General features: G+C 37.7%; 1 protein-coding gene across 3 annotated transcripts in view; it reads right to left on the bottom strand.

Moving 5' to 3' along the window:
- Positions 1 to 17,607, bottom strand: part of PTPN2 (protein tyrosine phosphatase non-receptor type 2) — a 79,772-nt gene that overhangs the window by 18,024 nt on the left and 44,141 nt on the right. For all 3 annotated transcript variants that reach the window (XM_046024873.1, XM_046024875.1, XM_046024874.1), the window contains 4 exons: positions 14,068 to 14,166; positions 10,085 to 10,222; positions 2,953 to 3,162; positions 1,181 to 1,333 (listed from right to left, as the gene is read on the bottom strand). In XM_046024873.1, the coding sequence (XP_045880829.1) occupies positions 1,181 to 1,333; positions 2,953 to 3,162; positions 10,085 to 10,222; positions 14,068 to 14,166 (600 nt within the window). The remainder of the gene's footprint in view (positions 1 to 1,180; positions 1,334 to 2,952; positions 3,163 to 10,084; positions 10,223 to 14,067; positions 14,167 to 17,607) is intronic.

The following is a 17,607-nucleotide window of genomic DNA, read 5'->3' as shown; positions in this document are numbered from 1 at the left end:
TTCTTCTGACTCACTGTTCACTGCCAAGCAAACCAAGTGTTCCCAAAGTCTGACTTCTGACTTCTGAAGAAGGGTCTCATGTTTTGTGGGCCTAATCTACACGCTGAATATTTTATGGACGGGTGCAATGTTTCTCTTCATTAAAGATTTACTCTTGTTTCTTGGTTTGCCTATTTTTTTTTCTCCTTTACTTGTTTCTTAAATTCCACATACGAATGAAATCATATTGTATCTGTCTTTCTCTGACTTACTTCGCTGAGCATTATACTCTCTAGCTCCATCCATCTTGTTGCAAATGGCAAGATTATAAGACTTCAAAATTTTACTGATAATAGTTTGTCTTGAATAGTTAAAATAATACTAATGATCAGAACAAAAGTTAGCTGAGAAACAGAATTGCTTAAGAGTATTTTAATGCCTCTGAAATCTATACAACACTTAACTTATATTTAATTCTATTACCACAGATGGTCTGAGTTATTAAAAAAAGCTTTATTCAGAATATTTGTCTTGCCTCACAGAAATTAAAGAGCCAGTATATATGTTCTTAAGAGAAACAGAGTTTTCATCTACTTATGTCCAATACTATGTGACCAGATAGGACAATAAATGTTACTTCTGTTTCTATTTTATATTTTATGTTAGTACATAACAGATTTCGGATAACCAGTCTTTGAACCTAGTTTTTGCAAATGCGGAATAAAAATGTTTTCATGACAGCATAGCCAGCAAGCAGAGAAACATAACTTTCTACTGGAACTTCATTACATCTGCCAGAAGTACTCGAGTTGCTCACTGTTAACAATATTAAGCATCTATTATATAAACTAAGTGCTCTGCAACTGCAGATCAAGCTTTTAATGTGCTAAAATTACCAAAATTCTCTGGTTTACTTTAATGCTTAAACTAACTTCCTTATATGAAAATTCCACTTTAATAAAATCTTGTTCCCACTAGGGCTTTTGAGTAACAGGAAAGATTTAACATGAGGCTGAGGTATATATGAGGACGTGAGCTTAAACTTTACAATTTTAAGAAGGCCAGCTGGGTTTTCCACATGAATGGAAATATGCTTTTTAGAAGGAAGGGAGAAAACAAGTGCTTCAGTGGCATATAGCTGTTATTTGATGCTAATCATATATAATACACAGGTATTATTTATTTCCCTAAAAAAGTTTACCTGTATATTTGAATCTCCCTTTATAAATTTTCCTCCTTCTATTATAGTCATATATGAAAATCTGAGTTGATCTGGTGTCTGAATAAGTCCCATTCGATATTTCCTCATATTCAGTAACAGTTGTTTAATGTTAATATCATCTCCTTTTTCCATCTGCAAGAAAAGGTAAAAATTATTCAAGCCTTTTGTTGTTAAGAGTCCAGGAAAGAGACGCTAGCTGCTAAGCATTCTGCAGTGTGCAGTGGGTCTCCCCAAGAACAAGAAGGTAGCACTGCAGCTGTAACTCTTTCTATACAGAACAGCTACCCCAACCATTTTTCCCACACCCCAACTCCAACTGTTCAAAGATAAATCCAATGAGATTAGTGTTTTTTTTTTTTTAAAGGTCTTGACAGAAGTAAATCTTTTTTGCCCAGTGCCCTTCTGCCTTCATGTCTGTGTCCATTACTCATCTAAAGATGGTGGAGAAGGAAGACAGTAAGAGCCTAAGTCCACAAGGACACTGCACCAGTGTCCCTGCACCAGCTCCAGACTATGGGGCCCATATTTTAAGCAGCATAACCCTTGGCCCCACTGAAAAAAAATAAAGTGGAAGTTATATCTGTCAGGGAATAGGCAGAAACACACAACCCAGTTTTTAATAGTCATTCACCATTAAGTGTACAGACAGTAGATTATTTTGTTAAATGTGTCAAAGTTCACTTTAATGTAATAATCAGTTTAAGATTTTATTTTATCTGAGAGTGAGAGAGTGTGAGCGTGGGGCAGGAGGGGCAGAGGGAGACAGAGAGAATCTCAAGTGGACTCTGCACTGAGTGCACGACAGAGATCATGACCTGAGCCAAAACCAAGTCAGATGCCTGATTGACTGAGCCATCCAGGTGTCCCAACCCAGTTTTCTTTTAAACTTTTTTTTTTTTTCAATTTCAATTTTAATTTTAAATTAAGTATGCTCTATGCCTGACATGGTGCTTCAACTCATGACTCCAAGATCAAGAGCTGCATGCTCTACTGACGAAGCCATCCAGGCACCCCGTAACAATCCAGTTTTTGATTGAAGTGTGTATTACATATTACTTACAGGCAGAGTAGTGAAGCAATACAGTAGGTATACGAACATTCAACCCTTCTTGCGCTCCAGAGATGCCCTATGCCCCAAATAAGGAGAAAATGGACATTCTAAAAAGAAAAGGCATGGGCCTGTATCCAGGCTGGGCTGGGAATGGGTTGGTGGAGAAAGAGTACAGCCCTTGGGGGGTAGAGATCGGAATCCCGGGGGAAGAATAATACCAATATTTACTGAGGGCTTAGAAAATACCAGGGACCCTAAGTGTTCCAAATATATTAATTCATTTAATTCTCATCAAAGACCCATGAGGAAAATTGTATCATTATCCTTAGTTTGTAAATAAGGAAACTCAGGGCAAGAGAAATGTTGTTTGAGCTGGAAGGAATTCAATATTTTATGTCAATTTGTATTTGAAAAACAAGGAAGGGGAAAGACCTATAATTTCTGTAATATAAAGCTATCAGGGGAAATAAAAATCTTCTTGGAGATCTCTAGAATCATCTTGGACAGAACCCCACCACTCACAAATAAGAGGCAGTTTTTAAAAGGGTGTATGTGAAATTTTTTTAGGTTTTTCTGAAGGAGGCAGAAGTTTAAGTTTTGAAAATCACAGTTCTGGGATATTGACGTTAGAGCTTACTTCTGCCAGGGAAAACAATAAAAAATTAAACAAGTCTAAAATTAGATGATCAGCAGCACTTACCAGGACAAGACAGGTATCTACTAGAGAAAAGGTGCCTGACCGCCCAATGCCCGCGCTACAGTGGATCACTGCAGGCCCGTGTTCAGGATTCAAGGAACCAGACTCTCTCACTTTAAATAAGAAATTGAGAAATGAAGCTGGTGATTCAGGGACTCCAAAATCTGGCCAGGTAGTATAATGAAAGTGAGATATTGTTCTGGTTTCACCACTCTAAAAAAGTGAAAATCAAGGGAAAAGTTAGTTCTAATTACTTTTCGTTGAAAAAAACTACTATGTGTTTTGTGTTAATGTTTTTAATACTGTAATTTTTTTTGTTTGGTTGGTTTTTGATAATCACTCACACAAGTCGGGAGTTCTTCAGGAGAATTTGGAATTTATTAGTGATAGTATTTCTAAAACATTATTTTGCACGCATGTCCTAAGCTTTTTATGTATTAAGTCAACCACTACAATGGTCCTAATAAAACCCCTTTTCCAGATGAGATAGCAGAGGCAAAAGATTAAGTAATTTACCCAAGGTGACACGTTAAGAAATGGAAGAGCCTGAATTTGAAACAGCAGTCTGGGCTCTTAACCACCAACCTACACCATACGTGTTGCCAATATTTTAATTCATACATCATGAGGAGTATTCCTTTTTCTTTTCTATAAGAAAAAAATCCTACCAGTATAATTTTACATTCTTTAATGGTTTCCATTTTAAGAATGCCCAACATTTTTAGATCTAATTTTTCTCATTACATGAGTTATCTTGTAGATTGTGCTACACAGGTTCAGAGGAGCAACTCAAGAATTAATTTAAAGAAACAATCTTTACATTTTTAATTGAAATCGTTCTTCTAACTGCTGCTCTTCCCCATGGTAATAATTTCCAATCCTAACTGTTTATAGGACTTAGCTGATGTGCTAAAATGGTTTACCAATAAGCTCGATGCTTCCTGTCTCTTAAAGCCTGCCTGGATTCACTATCACTTCCTGGATCTTCCTGATGAGCTTTATTTCTGACTAACTCATTATGAAAATGTTCCTAAGCTTTTGCCAACTGCCTTTTGCCCCATGAAGCACTTTAGTGCCTTCCAGTCTTCATTTTTGTAAACCGAAGCAGTAACTCTCTAACATATCTCTGAACAATTTCTCAGTTCCATTGTAGGATGTTTATGGAGAGAGAAGCCGTACAAGCAACATTAGGGGAAAAAACAACAACCACTACACGATAATTTTAATGGTTAACAGCTAAAGATTATTATTATAGTATCCTGCTTTTGGTACAAGTTTTCAGAATTAATATTCATGTTATAAAAAATAAAATTTCCCCCCTTTTCAGTAGAAATGAAGACTCCTAAGTCCGAGAATGGTTATACAAGGTATAACACTGATTAAATAGAGTGTAGAAATTCTTTTAAAAATTTCAAATTACATACTTTCAGTGACTAATTTTCTTAAAATTCAGCTTTCATAATTCCAAATACACTCTGATCCATAGGCTCTCAGTACACTGACAGTATTAGAAGACAGAAATATATTACTAATTAAAATGATCATTGGGATTCCTAAATTTCAAAACATTTCCTTTTAAAATTATAGCTTATTGTATGTAAAAAAAAGGGGGGGTTAAATTTACTGTATTAAAAAAAGGTATCGAAAAAATTCCAAATTAAGAAGGCTAATCTTCAGTTTCTTCTTACAAAGCCATAAATGGACGTGTAACAACACAATACCAGCACAGAAATGGGCTAAAGTGGCTGTTCCTGCCATAGCCCAGGGGCATGGAGAACTCAAAGCCACATCTTCCTTTAAATGGGGTCTAAGATTCCAGTGGGCGTGTTTACCCCTTATTTCCAGCCCCCCAACTCGCCACCCCAACACACACTGCCAGGCTGTGGTCATCCACTACCATGCAGTGCTGACCTCACACAGCAGGGCCAGATTCTGCCATGTGAGCCTAAACCAGGTCCAGTGTGGACCTGCTGGAGCTACCTGGTCTGAGAGCAGCGGTGCCAGAACCCGGCTCACCTGTGAGCTGTGCTCTGAAAGGTACGGCCCAGTTTCCAACACAGCTGTATACTCACTTATGCTCACTTACTGCATCACCTCTGGCTTAAAACCTAGAGTCAACCCACAATCCTAAGGAACTGCTTGCTTTTTTTTCCACTTGTATGATTTTGGCTCAAGACTAGCAGTCTCTTGATTTTTTTCAAATTCAGGTCATGCTGTCTGGGATACTCAAAGCCAGTTCCCAGAAATGTTCACGACTGTTTGTATAATGCAGTCTTCCCCACTAATAGATTTTTGAGAATCAGTCTTTTTTCTTCCCCTAACAGGACCAGACTAAAGAACTTCTTAAGAAGTTAATTTTTTACTAATGTGTCCCTACCGAAACAAGATTCAAAGTCACAGCTCACAAAAATCATACAATTCCCAATGGACCACTTTAAGAAGCAGTAAGATCCATATGTTTACTACTGTGATAGAAAAGAAATGTTTATATGCTTGACTGGACCTCTTCTCTTTTTTGTGCTGGAAAAAAAAAGAGAAAGCGGGAAAAAGGATTGCCAAAGGCTAGAGAGCTAAAACAAAATTCATCTTTATTCCAAACAAGCTCTCTACATGTAGCCTTTGCAATTTTTGACAAACTCCCTATTTCAAAACTGGTGGATGCCCCCCTTCCTTCTCCCGGGTCATCAAGTCCCATCAGTCCTCCTGTGACACCCAGCTGGCCTCTCCATCCCCTCTCAATGCTGACCTCCCACCCCATGAACACCTGGTTGCATCTGCAATTACATGGCAGTCCCCATCTGCACATGCCTGCCAAATCTTCTTTGTAAACACTGACCTACACACACCACACTCTGCACAAAGTGTCAGTGGTTTACTCTTCTTTTTAAGGCAAAATCTTATTTAGATATTCTGAAGGAGAATTCTATCACTGAATAAGGATATCTAATTCATTATACATGGAGGCCAGGAAAATAAGCTAGGAACTGAGTAGGTGTAAGATCAGGGGCAACAGCCAGGCTAATGGCAATTTAACTGTATGTCACCTAAAGCCATTCAAATTCAAGTTAACTACTATTTTATACAGACAGATAAGATTATAAATTTTCTAATTATTACAAAGAAATCTACACGGCTCTTTGGTCCTAGGCCCAATTATTTTCACACTTTGGGCATTTAGGGAAGTACCAAGATTATGTTTCCAAGACTTTCATCATAAGCCCAATTTTGTCATCTGTAAATGGTTAAAAACAGTACTTACCTTACAAGGCATAAACGAAAGGAGTATTTCTCAAACATTATTGAGGCATTAATGGGGAATAAATGAAACCGTGAATGTGAAGTGCCTAACCTATGCCTGCATATGGTAAATACTTAACAGATACCTTTTCTGAAGCAATTATACTAATTGTCTCTATTGTAGCCCCTAATAAGCTCCAATCAATTGTAAACCTCTCCACATTTTCAACTGTTTCACTTATTATTTCCTCTACACCAAGGAGCAGCAAAGTTTGTGAACCCTATCTCCTAAATACAAATTTATATGAGCTCTGTAGCTCACCATAAGTGCCTTAGTTCAATCCCTCATCAATTTTTGCCAGGATCATTATATGGTCTGTATTAAATATTTAGTTACTGTAATTCATTCTGAAAGATGAACTCATCAGATCAGGAGGGGAGGAGAGTGACAGAAACAGGTAGGCATGGGGCTTGCATTCTGAGAGAGAAAAGCAATACATGGAGGTGTGGGCCCCCAGGGATCAGCCTTTTTTAAGTGTAGGGCTGTTAGCAAGAACAGACACAGAGTATCTAGACAAGGAGGAAGGACCAGTCTGGGCCGGGTCCTGGACTTCTGCATTGGCCACAGAAAGGGTTTTTAGAGCAAAGTGGAAGGACCATGCCTGTGTTTTAGAATGACCACTCACTCGGTGCAATGGCAGAGGGAAGCACAAAGGTAACAGGTAAGGACTCCATCCACAGGGAGTTGAACACCTTGTTATAGAGTCAAAGTACAAAGTACTAAATAAGCCAGTAAAATGGTAAGATTTAAATTATGGAGAGAAATGTTAAGATTACAGCTATTAGGAAGGAATGCGTCACAGATGAACGAACAATGCCCTAACCAAGAAATGGGCCATAAGGTGGTCCTGAAGGGTGTGCAGGATATAAATAGGCAGAGAAGAGAGGATGATACTCCAGGTGGGATAAACTGTTCAGACTATTTTGAATCAAATCCCAGACGAGCATGATAATAATTAGGCACTCATCCTGTTCTGGGCAAATCTACAGGGACAGAGAAACAGAAGGCAGCCAGAATTACAATAGTATTCCTGGAACTTGATAAACATAAAACCGGCCAACAATATTATGGAAAATAGTGAAGGGCAACTAAAAAGAAAATCCTGAAAGACAAATAAGCACTCAAGATGACCTTACATTTTTAAAAGCCCTGCAAAACCTTCCCCGTAGCTTAAGCCACAGGGCCACTTCAAAAGCAGAGATGGAGTCTCTTCATTCAGGGGCAAAAGTTCAAACTCTGAGCTCTACTGAAGACACTGGAAAGGGCTGCTGGTGTGCGGCTTTATGCTCCCTTAGACCAGAGGGCAGTAAAAGAGCAGGGACCAAACAGACCCACGGCTTTGGCCCCAGACCTGTTATACATACAAGTCACACTCCTTTAGCAGCAGACTGGTTCTCTGCAGCTCAGGGTGAGGTTGGTGACCTCTCCCCACCTACAGCATCACCGTTCTCACTCCTTTGGTATTTCTTTCTCCCTCAACTTATTCTTCTCAACCGCCCTTGCTCCTGTAGTCCTTCCCAATTCACTGATATGACAAAGGAAACAGATGCACACAACTAAAGCTACTAATCGTGCATTCTGCATGGACTCTTAGGCCCGTTACAGCTTAATTCCCTTGATCCTTACAGCAACCCTCTGAGGCACGTGGTCCTTATCCTCATTCTGTAGATGAGAAACTGATGCACAGAGGGTAAACAGTGGGACCAACCACACAGCCAGGAGGCATACAGTTGGGATTTCAACTCAGGCAATCTGGATCCAGAGTGGAAATACTTAACCAAATGCAATTTTGCTTCTCATGTCGAAATGCTACTTTGTTCTTCTAACATTCCTAGTTCTTACTTAAGATTGTAAGGTAGAATGTAATCATACTGTTGCTATTAATTATGGTGGATTCTGAACCCAGGCCAATAAGAAATCACTCAGTCGCTAACAACTAAAACAGTGGTTGGCCAGTTCACAGTTCACGGAAAGATGCTTTAGAACCAAGAATCTTCCTTTACTAGGACAATTAGCACTTTTTTCAAAAGACTTAGGCCCATGTCATTCCAAGTCAAGAGATCTGGATTTGAGTCCTGGCCTGTCACTTATTAGCAGAGTAATCTATTTATAGGAAAAATCTTATAATCTGAACGGATTATAGGTTTTTTAAAAAATACTGGAAATATGGAAATATTAAGAATATTTACTCTATCATATTATAGGAAGACTGTAGGTCAAATCCCATATATGTAAAAGTGCTTGGAAAATGATAAACAAAAAACAAAACTCATTTTATTATTAAGGCATAATCAACTATTAGGATAGGTGTCAGAAACAGGGAAAAACATCTATGACCTTCTCCATTCAAGTAAGTTTTCATGCCAGAAGCAGAGGAGGTACCTGGGATAAATACCAAAAGAAGATGATTCGAAGAACCATGGGAAGTTTATAGAAAAGCATTCCATTTCTGGGAATGAGTACTGCACAGGCTAGTGTCAAACAGTTGCTGATGTAGGTCAGGGCAGCTTAAGACATATGTAAATGGAACAGTTGGTACAAAAAACTACAATAAGAGAAATTTATAAATAAATCTAAGTCTTGTAATTCCCAACCTTAAGATTTCTTAGATAACCTAAGAGATCACATAAAAAGCTGTTATGGATGTCACAGGAAACTGGGCCTTGGCCCTAAACACTGTGCACCTGTCCTTATAGTATGCAGCAAAAACAGAGGCATTCCAAGAGATCAACCATAAAATGTATTTCTTCATCTCTAAAAGTGTGTGTGTGTGTGTGTATGTACTTTATATAGCCCCTCTCTATGAAACATTTTTTGGTCAATGATCCCATGTTAAACATTGCATTCAGTTAACGGTTAACTAAAACAGTATCTCACTATACAGACTAGATACATTCCTAAAATCATTTTTCGGCAAACAAACATTTTCCTATTTTCTAGTTTTCCTACCTCCTAAGAGCATATTAAATTTTCCAGTTACCCTGATTACAACACAAAGAAGACATGCAGATGGTAAAAGGGGGAGAAATGTCTTGATCCTCAAGTTGACAACAGCAAGTTCATAATCCACCATGTACATGTATCTCAACCAAGAAAGAAGGAACAATTCTCATATTTCTGGAAAAGATCCCAATAAATGTTCTTGGGACCATATGCTAAATTTATTTTACCATTTTCCAAAATTCAGGAAGGACAAATTTCTCTGTGGTCAATCATCTGAATTAACAACATTCCACCAAGTGATTTTCTTGACTTGCCTGCCACTCTCAGAAGCACCAAGTGCTGCCATGTTTACTGGGCACCTATTCTACATCAGGTGGCCTGTGTACACATCTTCCCCTTTGATCTCCATGACAGCCCTGAGAGGCACTATTAGAGTCTCAGGTTTACAGATGAGGAAAGGGTGAGGGATGTTGAGGAACAGGACCCAGGGACATTTCTACTAAACAAAAGATTTGAATCCAGGTTTTGAATCCAATTCAAATTCAAATCTGGATTTGAATCTGAATCAAATTTGGATTTGAATCAATCCAAATCCAATTCAAATACAGGATCTGAATCCAGGTTAGCTTGATTGTAAAGCTTTCTCTCCATCCTATCTTCAATCCTCATATATCGACCTGAACTTCAAAATCCTTTGTTTCTAGGTTTTCTCAAGGGTCCTCAGAGAGCTACCACATGTAGGAAACACAATGTAAACACTATGGTTATTTCTACATACTATTTTAGATACTATCGAAATGTATGTGCAGCCCCAAACTTCAAATCTAATGACAAAAAAATAATTCTGAAAATCAGCAATATAAGGTCCAATCTTTTGGGCATGAAGAGTCTTACATTGATATTTTCTAACTGCAGTAGATGTACTGTATAATATGACTTCACATCTTCTGACAAGAACTTCACACTGAATCCTGTTTCCTTAAACAGCATCTCTCGATCATCTTTTGTCGGCCAGTACTGTGCACATTTAACCTAAATTTAAGGATATGTAGATATTAGTTCATAGACATATGAAACCCTAAAAAGCTGGGGATGGAAGACAAACCACAAACATACATGCTATATTTTTTTCGAGTACCCAAATCGACGAACAACTGTACTACATTTGATGATCAATGTATTTTAATAAGATTGGCATTTTATAAAAGCAGTTCTGTAAAATGTTACTATAACTTATAGTAAAAAAAAAAAGCAATCAACAGATACGTTCATAAAAGTGAATCTGTCATTTCTAAAGCATGATAACTTATATTTTAACATCATACTGGCACTCACTTTACATTTCTAAAATTATCAACCTCTTCTAAGAATCTTTTCTTCAAACAGTATTAAAAAGGTTTTATTTTACAAGTATTTTCTACAAATACCTATGAATCTGCTACCAAATACTATTTATCTAGAAATAACAAAATTAGATCAGGGGAATGAATCAGAATATAAGTCTCCTTAGGGGTGCCTGGGTGGCTCAGTCAGTTAAGCATCGGACTTTGGCTCGGGTCATGATCTCAGGGTCCTGGGATTGAGCCCCCTGTCTCAGGGCTCCCACTCAGCAGGGAGCATGCATATCTCTCTCCCTATTCCCCTCTCCTTGATTATGCTCTCTCCCTCTCTCTAATAAATAGCATCTTTAAAAAAAGAATAAGAAGATAAGCCCCCTTTATCTAGAGTTGGTATACTTTGGCAGAGCTATACGGAATTCCTATTTGTGACGATAAAAGCATCTTCCCAAAAGCCAAATTATGTGGCAAGGTGAGATAAAGAGCCACTTCATTAAGGGGGAAAAAACCCCCACAAAAATGTCCTTATAAAATATGGTCATTTCTTTTCCAAATCACAAACAGTAACAACACCTCCAAACAAATAATTACTATAAGCTGATACTTCCAAGGGTGCTAAAAGACATTTTAAATATGATCCAAGAAGTGAAAGAGCGTAAGTGAGAACAATTCAGAAATGTAGTGATAGGAAATAGAAAAAAATTAGGAATCAACACATCACTTCAGAAAGGAAGACTAAGCTAAAAGGAACAGAGGCATGAATAAGCACATCAGATAATGTCCTAGGAAAAAAAGAAGAGGAAAAGGAAGACATTTCTTAAATAAAAAAGAAATGGAGTGAAAGACAGGAGTTAAGAGAAAGTGACAAATACAAAAATAAGCAAAGAAAATCTAGGTGTATCACAGGAGGACCCAAAGAAGAACACTAAAGCAAGCAAAGAGTAAATACTAACAAGGAAAATGAATACAATTTAAAGAACATACTATGCATCTGGAAAAACTGACCCAGAATAACCAACACTTAAGACATATTTTGGTAAAATTAACAGGATTTGAAGGAAAAAAAAAAAAGCTTTTGGGTAACCAAGATAAAAAAGAACACATGACTTACAAAGGAAATAAAATCAGATATCCAATTGACTTTGTCAGTAATCTGTAATGCCAAAAGGAAATGGGAGTAATGTATTTAAGTTGCTCAAAGAAAAGCAAATGTGAGCCAAGATTTTATATCCTGCCAAAGTGACTTTTAAGCAGTAGGACAGCACAGTAAACTCTCATCGACAGGTAAGAAATCAGGAACTATAATGCCCATGAGTCCCCTCTTTAGTATGCACTACAGAATGAGCTATCTACAGAACGACTGGAGAGACATCAGTAAGACCGACAGTGTAAATTAAATATATATTTACATGTAGAACTAAGATTTTACAAGGGATATAAGAGAGAGACCACAGTATATGATGTTATATACTCTGACAATGTAGGTAAAGTACAACTTAAAAACAGAACGAGATGGGAAAAACATAAAAAATTTAAAACTTATTCAGTAATTATTTTGGTGATGGAGTTGATACTCTTATTATGAGTATTTTTGGTGTTTAACATGGGACAAAGTAAATGAGTCATTATGAAATATTCTTTATCCGCTGTGTCTTTGAGAAGCTGGATTCATGGTATGGAAAAAGGAGGCAACAGATACAAGATCAAAAGCATTAAAACATCTCCCTACCGTTCTAAATTTGAATTGAAATATCAGTATGAACCCTTGAAGTATGTTATCTAACACACAAACACCTATTTTCCTTAGCTCTGTTCACTAAAAAGCTCTAAAAACAACGATCAACCCAGCATCAGAAACATTCCTATTTTTACCGTCATTTTGAAATACCACTGTCCAATAAAAGCTGCGAAGGTTCCTTAGAGAAATGGCTGATTCTATGAAGAAGAGGTTAAGGAGTCATTCCAGCCAGTAAGAAAATTATTAAAGACTCTTTGGTTTTATCTCTTAGATTTCTGACTCAGAGCCCAACTTGCAGAGATTCCTGCTAGCTAACAGAGAAATAATTCAACTACTAAGACACATAATAACTGCAATGGAGTAAAGTACATCATATATGATTAAATCTAGGAGTTCATAATAACTGATCCCTTCCCGCCCCTGTCCCCACACCAAAAAAATCTAACTGGTCACCTGTTGAGAAACTAGGCAATCAACTATTTTGAAAACTGCTTTCCTATATAAAAGTGGTCAACTAACTAGAAGGGAAGTTTCTTTCTTTTTTAATTTAATAGAGAAGCAGGGGCGGGGGAGGGAGAGGGAGAGAGAAACTTAAGCAGACTGTGCTGAATGCAGAGCCCAATATGGGGCTTGATCCCAAGACCCCAAGATCACAACATAAGCCTGAACTAAGAGTCAGGCGCTTAACTGACTCTGCCCCTAGGCACTCCGAAAGTTTCTTTCTACAGAAGTATTCAAACAAAAATTTAAGAGGGAATGATAAAATTGGAATATCACTATTTTGTAACCCTTAACTAAATAAGGAACTAAGCACTGATCAGCAATGTCTGCTAATAGCATAAAAAGAAAGATAATCAGACATTAGGGACCTTTTCATAAACAAAGCAATATTACCCATGAAAATAATCTTCCCCAGAATTATTAAACTTGAATCTTATGAAGCATCTAGTCCCAACTACCATAAATATGATCTCTAATTTCTGGTGGCAGTCTTATCTTATGAATGTAGTAATTATACTCCAAAAGGAGAGATGAAACTTATAAATCATCTACTTTGCAATGCTGCTCACATTGTTCAAACAATGTCATCATCACTTAATTTTTAAGTCACACTGGAAGCCTATGCTAACACTGCTAGACATTCTGGTATGCGAATGCCACTTAGGATTAAATTAGAAAGAGAGTAGAATAATTTGTACCACCATCGAAAGCCACCAAATATTAATTTAGACAAAAGTAAGAATCAGGAATCTGAAGAAGATCTTAGGCTTGAAGAGACCTTACTGACAATACTTTCCAATATGTTTCTTTGACAGAAAAAGAACCTAAAAGTGCAAAAGTTAAAAGATTTAACTAATTAGCACTGTGTGTACCTCAAGTTTCAATAAATTTATACATTCCCAAACTTACGGTCTCATGACCTAAAAGCCAATAAAAATTCATATAGGTTAACAAAAACCTGTCCCTTAAATCTTTTACAAACTTTTCAAGATTTTGATGATAATAAATTATAAAAATTCTAATAAAGCCTAGGGATTCCAAAGACCTATGCCACCACTGGTCAATATGTGTTTCACTATATTTACATCTTGGAGAGTAGTGATGTACAACTATTATTTAAGTACTTAAGGCAAAAAAGGAAAAGGATATACAACTTCTGGTCAGAAATACCCTGACCAGAGCCTTTAGCAATTCAAGGCCAAAACCAATAAATTAATGAATATCCCAAAAGAAATATGAAAACATTTATAAGCTAATGATACAGGCAATATACTAAGTTGTAAATATTAAGTATTACTCACCGATTCCTTCTCCACAACTCGGTTTAGCATGACAACTGCTTTGGTTTTTTGCTGCCAAACCATGAGCCAGAAATGGCAACCTGTATTAGGAAGTGGACCCTGTAAGAACAGGAAGAAAAAGGAGGTAAGAGAAAGGAGATGGAACAAGGTTCAAGGAAAATTCCTTCAAGTATGCTTCTGGTTTAAGAACAATGTACTGAATCATAATAAGTAAATCATGACTTTAAATCCACTAGAGTTAAAAAATTAGTCTGTACTAGTTGCTTATAAATGATCAAAACTGACTTTTATTGACTTGGGCCAAAAAGGAATTTTTTAGGTTATCAGATGACTTTCAGAGTTGAGGGCTGGAAAGCCAGGCTTCAGTGGGAACCAATGTAAAGGCAAGATTCTGCTCAAAGGAGTCCGTGTGGGACAGTGCTCCTGACCCTGGCACTTCCATCACTTAACTTTGCTGGCATCACCATAAGAAAGTGGCTTTAGCAATCATGCATAATCTTTCAACAAACCAGAGTCAAAATATGGGCAGGAATATCTGACTGGTTATGTTCTAGCTGCAAATGAAATTTCTGTCCCTTTCAGCTTTCATAGCAGGAGGAGAGGCCCTGCCTGCCATGGATCATGGCAGTCCTACAAAAGAGGAAATCTGTGCCATCATTGGCCAACCAACCACCCAAAGTGAACCAGAAAAAGATTTTCAGAAAAAGCGGAAATTTCAAAGTGCCTATAGCTGTTAATCTACAAAACCACAGCATGTGCGACGTCAAAAGAAGACTTAAAAGAGGCAATGGTTCATATTATGGGTGGGGCGGGGGGGCTCAAATCCAATTATCTTCACATTTTACTTAATGGGAGCATAGGGCAGAAGAAAGGGCAAATAAGAGATGAAAAGGCCAGGGTCAAATTATAACTTATTTTACAGGTGAAAATGAATGAGGCTCTCCTGCAACTAATGGGCCGAGTCAGCAAGCACTCTCCTCACAGGGCAGAGGGAGGGGCAGCTTTAGGGGCTCAAGGCCAGGTCTCCTGGAACTTCAGTTTCCCAGGACAGACAAGGTGATTCACATGGTTTGAGGCTGAAAGCATTTTTTACGCAGTTGTATTCCCTGGTTTGTAGCAGATTCCTTATTAATATTATTTAAATTAATAAACTCTATGCTTCTAAGTTATAAAAAGGCCAGAAATCCACTCAGAATCCTGAGTAATGACAACCAAACGTTTGAAGATACTGTTCTCCTCACTCAATGTGTATTATCTATTACTTAATCTACTTCTAAAACAAAACGAAGTGAGAAAATCACCAGTTAAAATGAATGCCTTTTCTTTCTTCTAGGAAAATGGATCTATCCATTCACCAGAGAAGTCACTCCTTAGTGTGTACACATAGGGAAACACAAAACACATTCTGTCAGCGATTCTAAGGTGGCAGTGTGGGTTATTTCTCAGCTCTTCAAACTACAAGCAATACTAACAGTTTTTGTTGTTTGTTTGTTTTTCTAAAGTGGAGATTTACAGCAAGGAATGATTTTATATCTATCTATCTATCTATCTATCTATCTATCTATATATATATTTTTTTTCTTTTAAATTCAGAGGAGGGGTGCCTGGGTGGCTCAATCAATTAAGCATCTGTCCTTAGCTTAGGTCATGGTCCCAGGGTCCTGGGATGGAGCCCTGCCTGTAACGGGCTCCCTGAAGCAGGTGGGAAGTCGGCTTTTCCCTCTTCTACTCCCCCTGCCTGTGTTAGCTCTCTTGCTGTGTCTCTCTCTGTCAAATAAATAAAATCTTTAAAAAAAATTTTTTTTTCAGAGGAAAAAGGTGACAAAAAGAAGCAACAAACGACAATTAGAATAGCTAAGGTTTTAACAAACATTCAGCATCTCTAGTTTTGAGTCCTATAAAATATCCCCAGCCTTCAAAGAGTTACTAAGATGTAAGGAGAAGTCCTTGTTCTACTAATTGAAACATATCAAGCACCACAAGAGTGTGGGGTAAACAATCAGATCTTCCCAAGTAGGGAGGGCGGTACAACAGAGACTTAAAAATGAGGAGGGAACTGATACAGGGAGGCGTCGTAGAAGGACAGGGAGCAGCCAGGGTCCATTCCAAGAATAAGACAAGGCACGTGCAAGTATAGGGTACATTTGGGAGAGACAAAGAAATCAATGAGGGCAAAGTATAGGTAAGTATGCAGTAGGAAACCACACCTATAGAGTGTAGAGGGTCTTGAATGCAGGAAACAGTCACCAAACTTTTTAAGAAGTAAAGTGATATGATCAGATTTGTATGTTACAAAAATAACTCTGGAGGCATTGCTAAAAAGACACGTTAGGAAGGGAGGGACTGGTAACAAGGAAATAAATTAAAAAGCAACTGCATTAGGATTTGGTAGAAGGTAAGCATAGCTTTCATCCAGGTGGGAAAAACAGGAAGGGAGCTGGCTTGGTTTAAAAAAAGAAAAAAATAAGGGGCGCCTGGGTGGCTCAGCGGGTTAAGCCGCTGCCTTCGGCTCGGGTCGTGATCTCAGGGTCCTGGGATCGAGTCCCGCATCGGGCTCTCTGCTCAGCGGCGAGCCTGCTTCCCTCTCTCTCTCTGCCTGCCTCTCTGTCTACTTGTGATCTCTCTCTGTCAAATAAATAAATAAAATCTTTAAAAAAAAAAAAAAAAAAAGAAAGAAAAAGAAAAAGAAGAGTTAGATGTAGAAAATACAGAACTTGCAATGTAAATGAGTCCCTGAATAAAAATATACAGTGAAGACCTGGAATATATAGGGGGAAAATTCAGGAAAGAATAAAAAAGCTAAAGACAGCTTTCCGAGTCCTCCAGCTCTAAATGCGGGGAGCTCTATCAGGACACACAGCACAGTCCAATAAGGACATGGCGCTTAAACACAATTAGTAGGCATTTTTCTTTATCACGATGGGATTTACAGTATTTTATAAGAGGACTATTACTACTACTATTACTACTACTAATAAAAAGCAGTAACACATGCCACAATGAATAATCCATGGAGGGCTTACCACAGTACCAGGAACTATAAAAATTTCTCTTAGCACTGTTTCAGAGATTATATAGGTAGACATCTATAATATAGATATATACACATAGGCTTGGGGAGTTAGGTAGCTTGTCCAAGGTCACACAGCAATCTTATGGTAAGAGAGCTGAACGATTAAGAACATGACCCATGGAGCCAAAGGGGCTTCAAATCTGGCTTCAACTCACTTGTTGCATGGGCTTGGTAAAGTTGTTTAATGTTCCTGGTCTCTTTAGATAATTCCTCGTGCATAAAACCAGGGTCATGACAGTGTTTACCAGACAGAGTTATTTTGAACCTTAAATTATACAAAACACATAAAGTATAGAATAAGGTTACAAAATTGCTAGCTGTTACTAATTTTATATCCTACTATGATGTAAAGTTCCTAACAACAAGGTTTTACTTAATGTCTATTTAATTTTTAAAAAAGATTTTAAGAGGGGGGAGGGACAGTTGGAGAGGGAAAAAAAGACAATCTCAAGCAGATGCCATGCTCA

This window comes from Meles meles, chromosome 12 (assembly GCF_922984935.1).
Source record: "Meles meles chromosome 12, mMelMel3.1 paternal haplotype, whole genome shotgun sequence".
In the NCBI taxonomy this organism is placed as follows: Eukaryota; Metazoa; Chordata; class Mammalia; order Carnivora; family Mustelidae; genus Meles; species Meles meles.
Note: the sequence above shows the minus strand (reverse complement) of the source record. Positions and strands in the feature narration are given on the sequence as shown.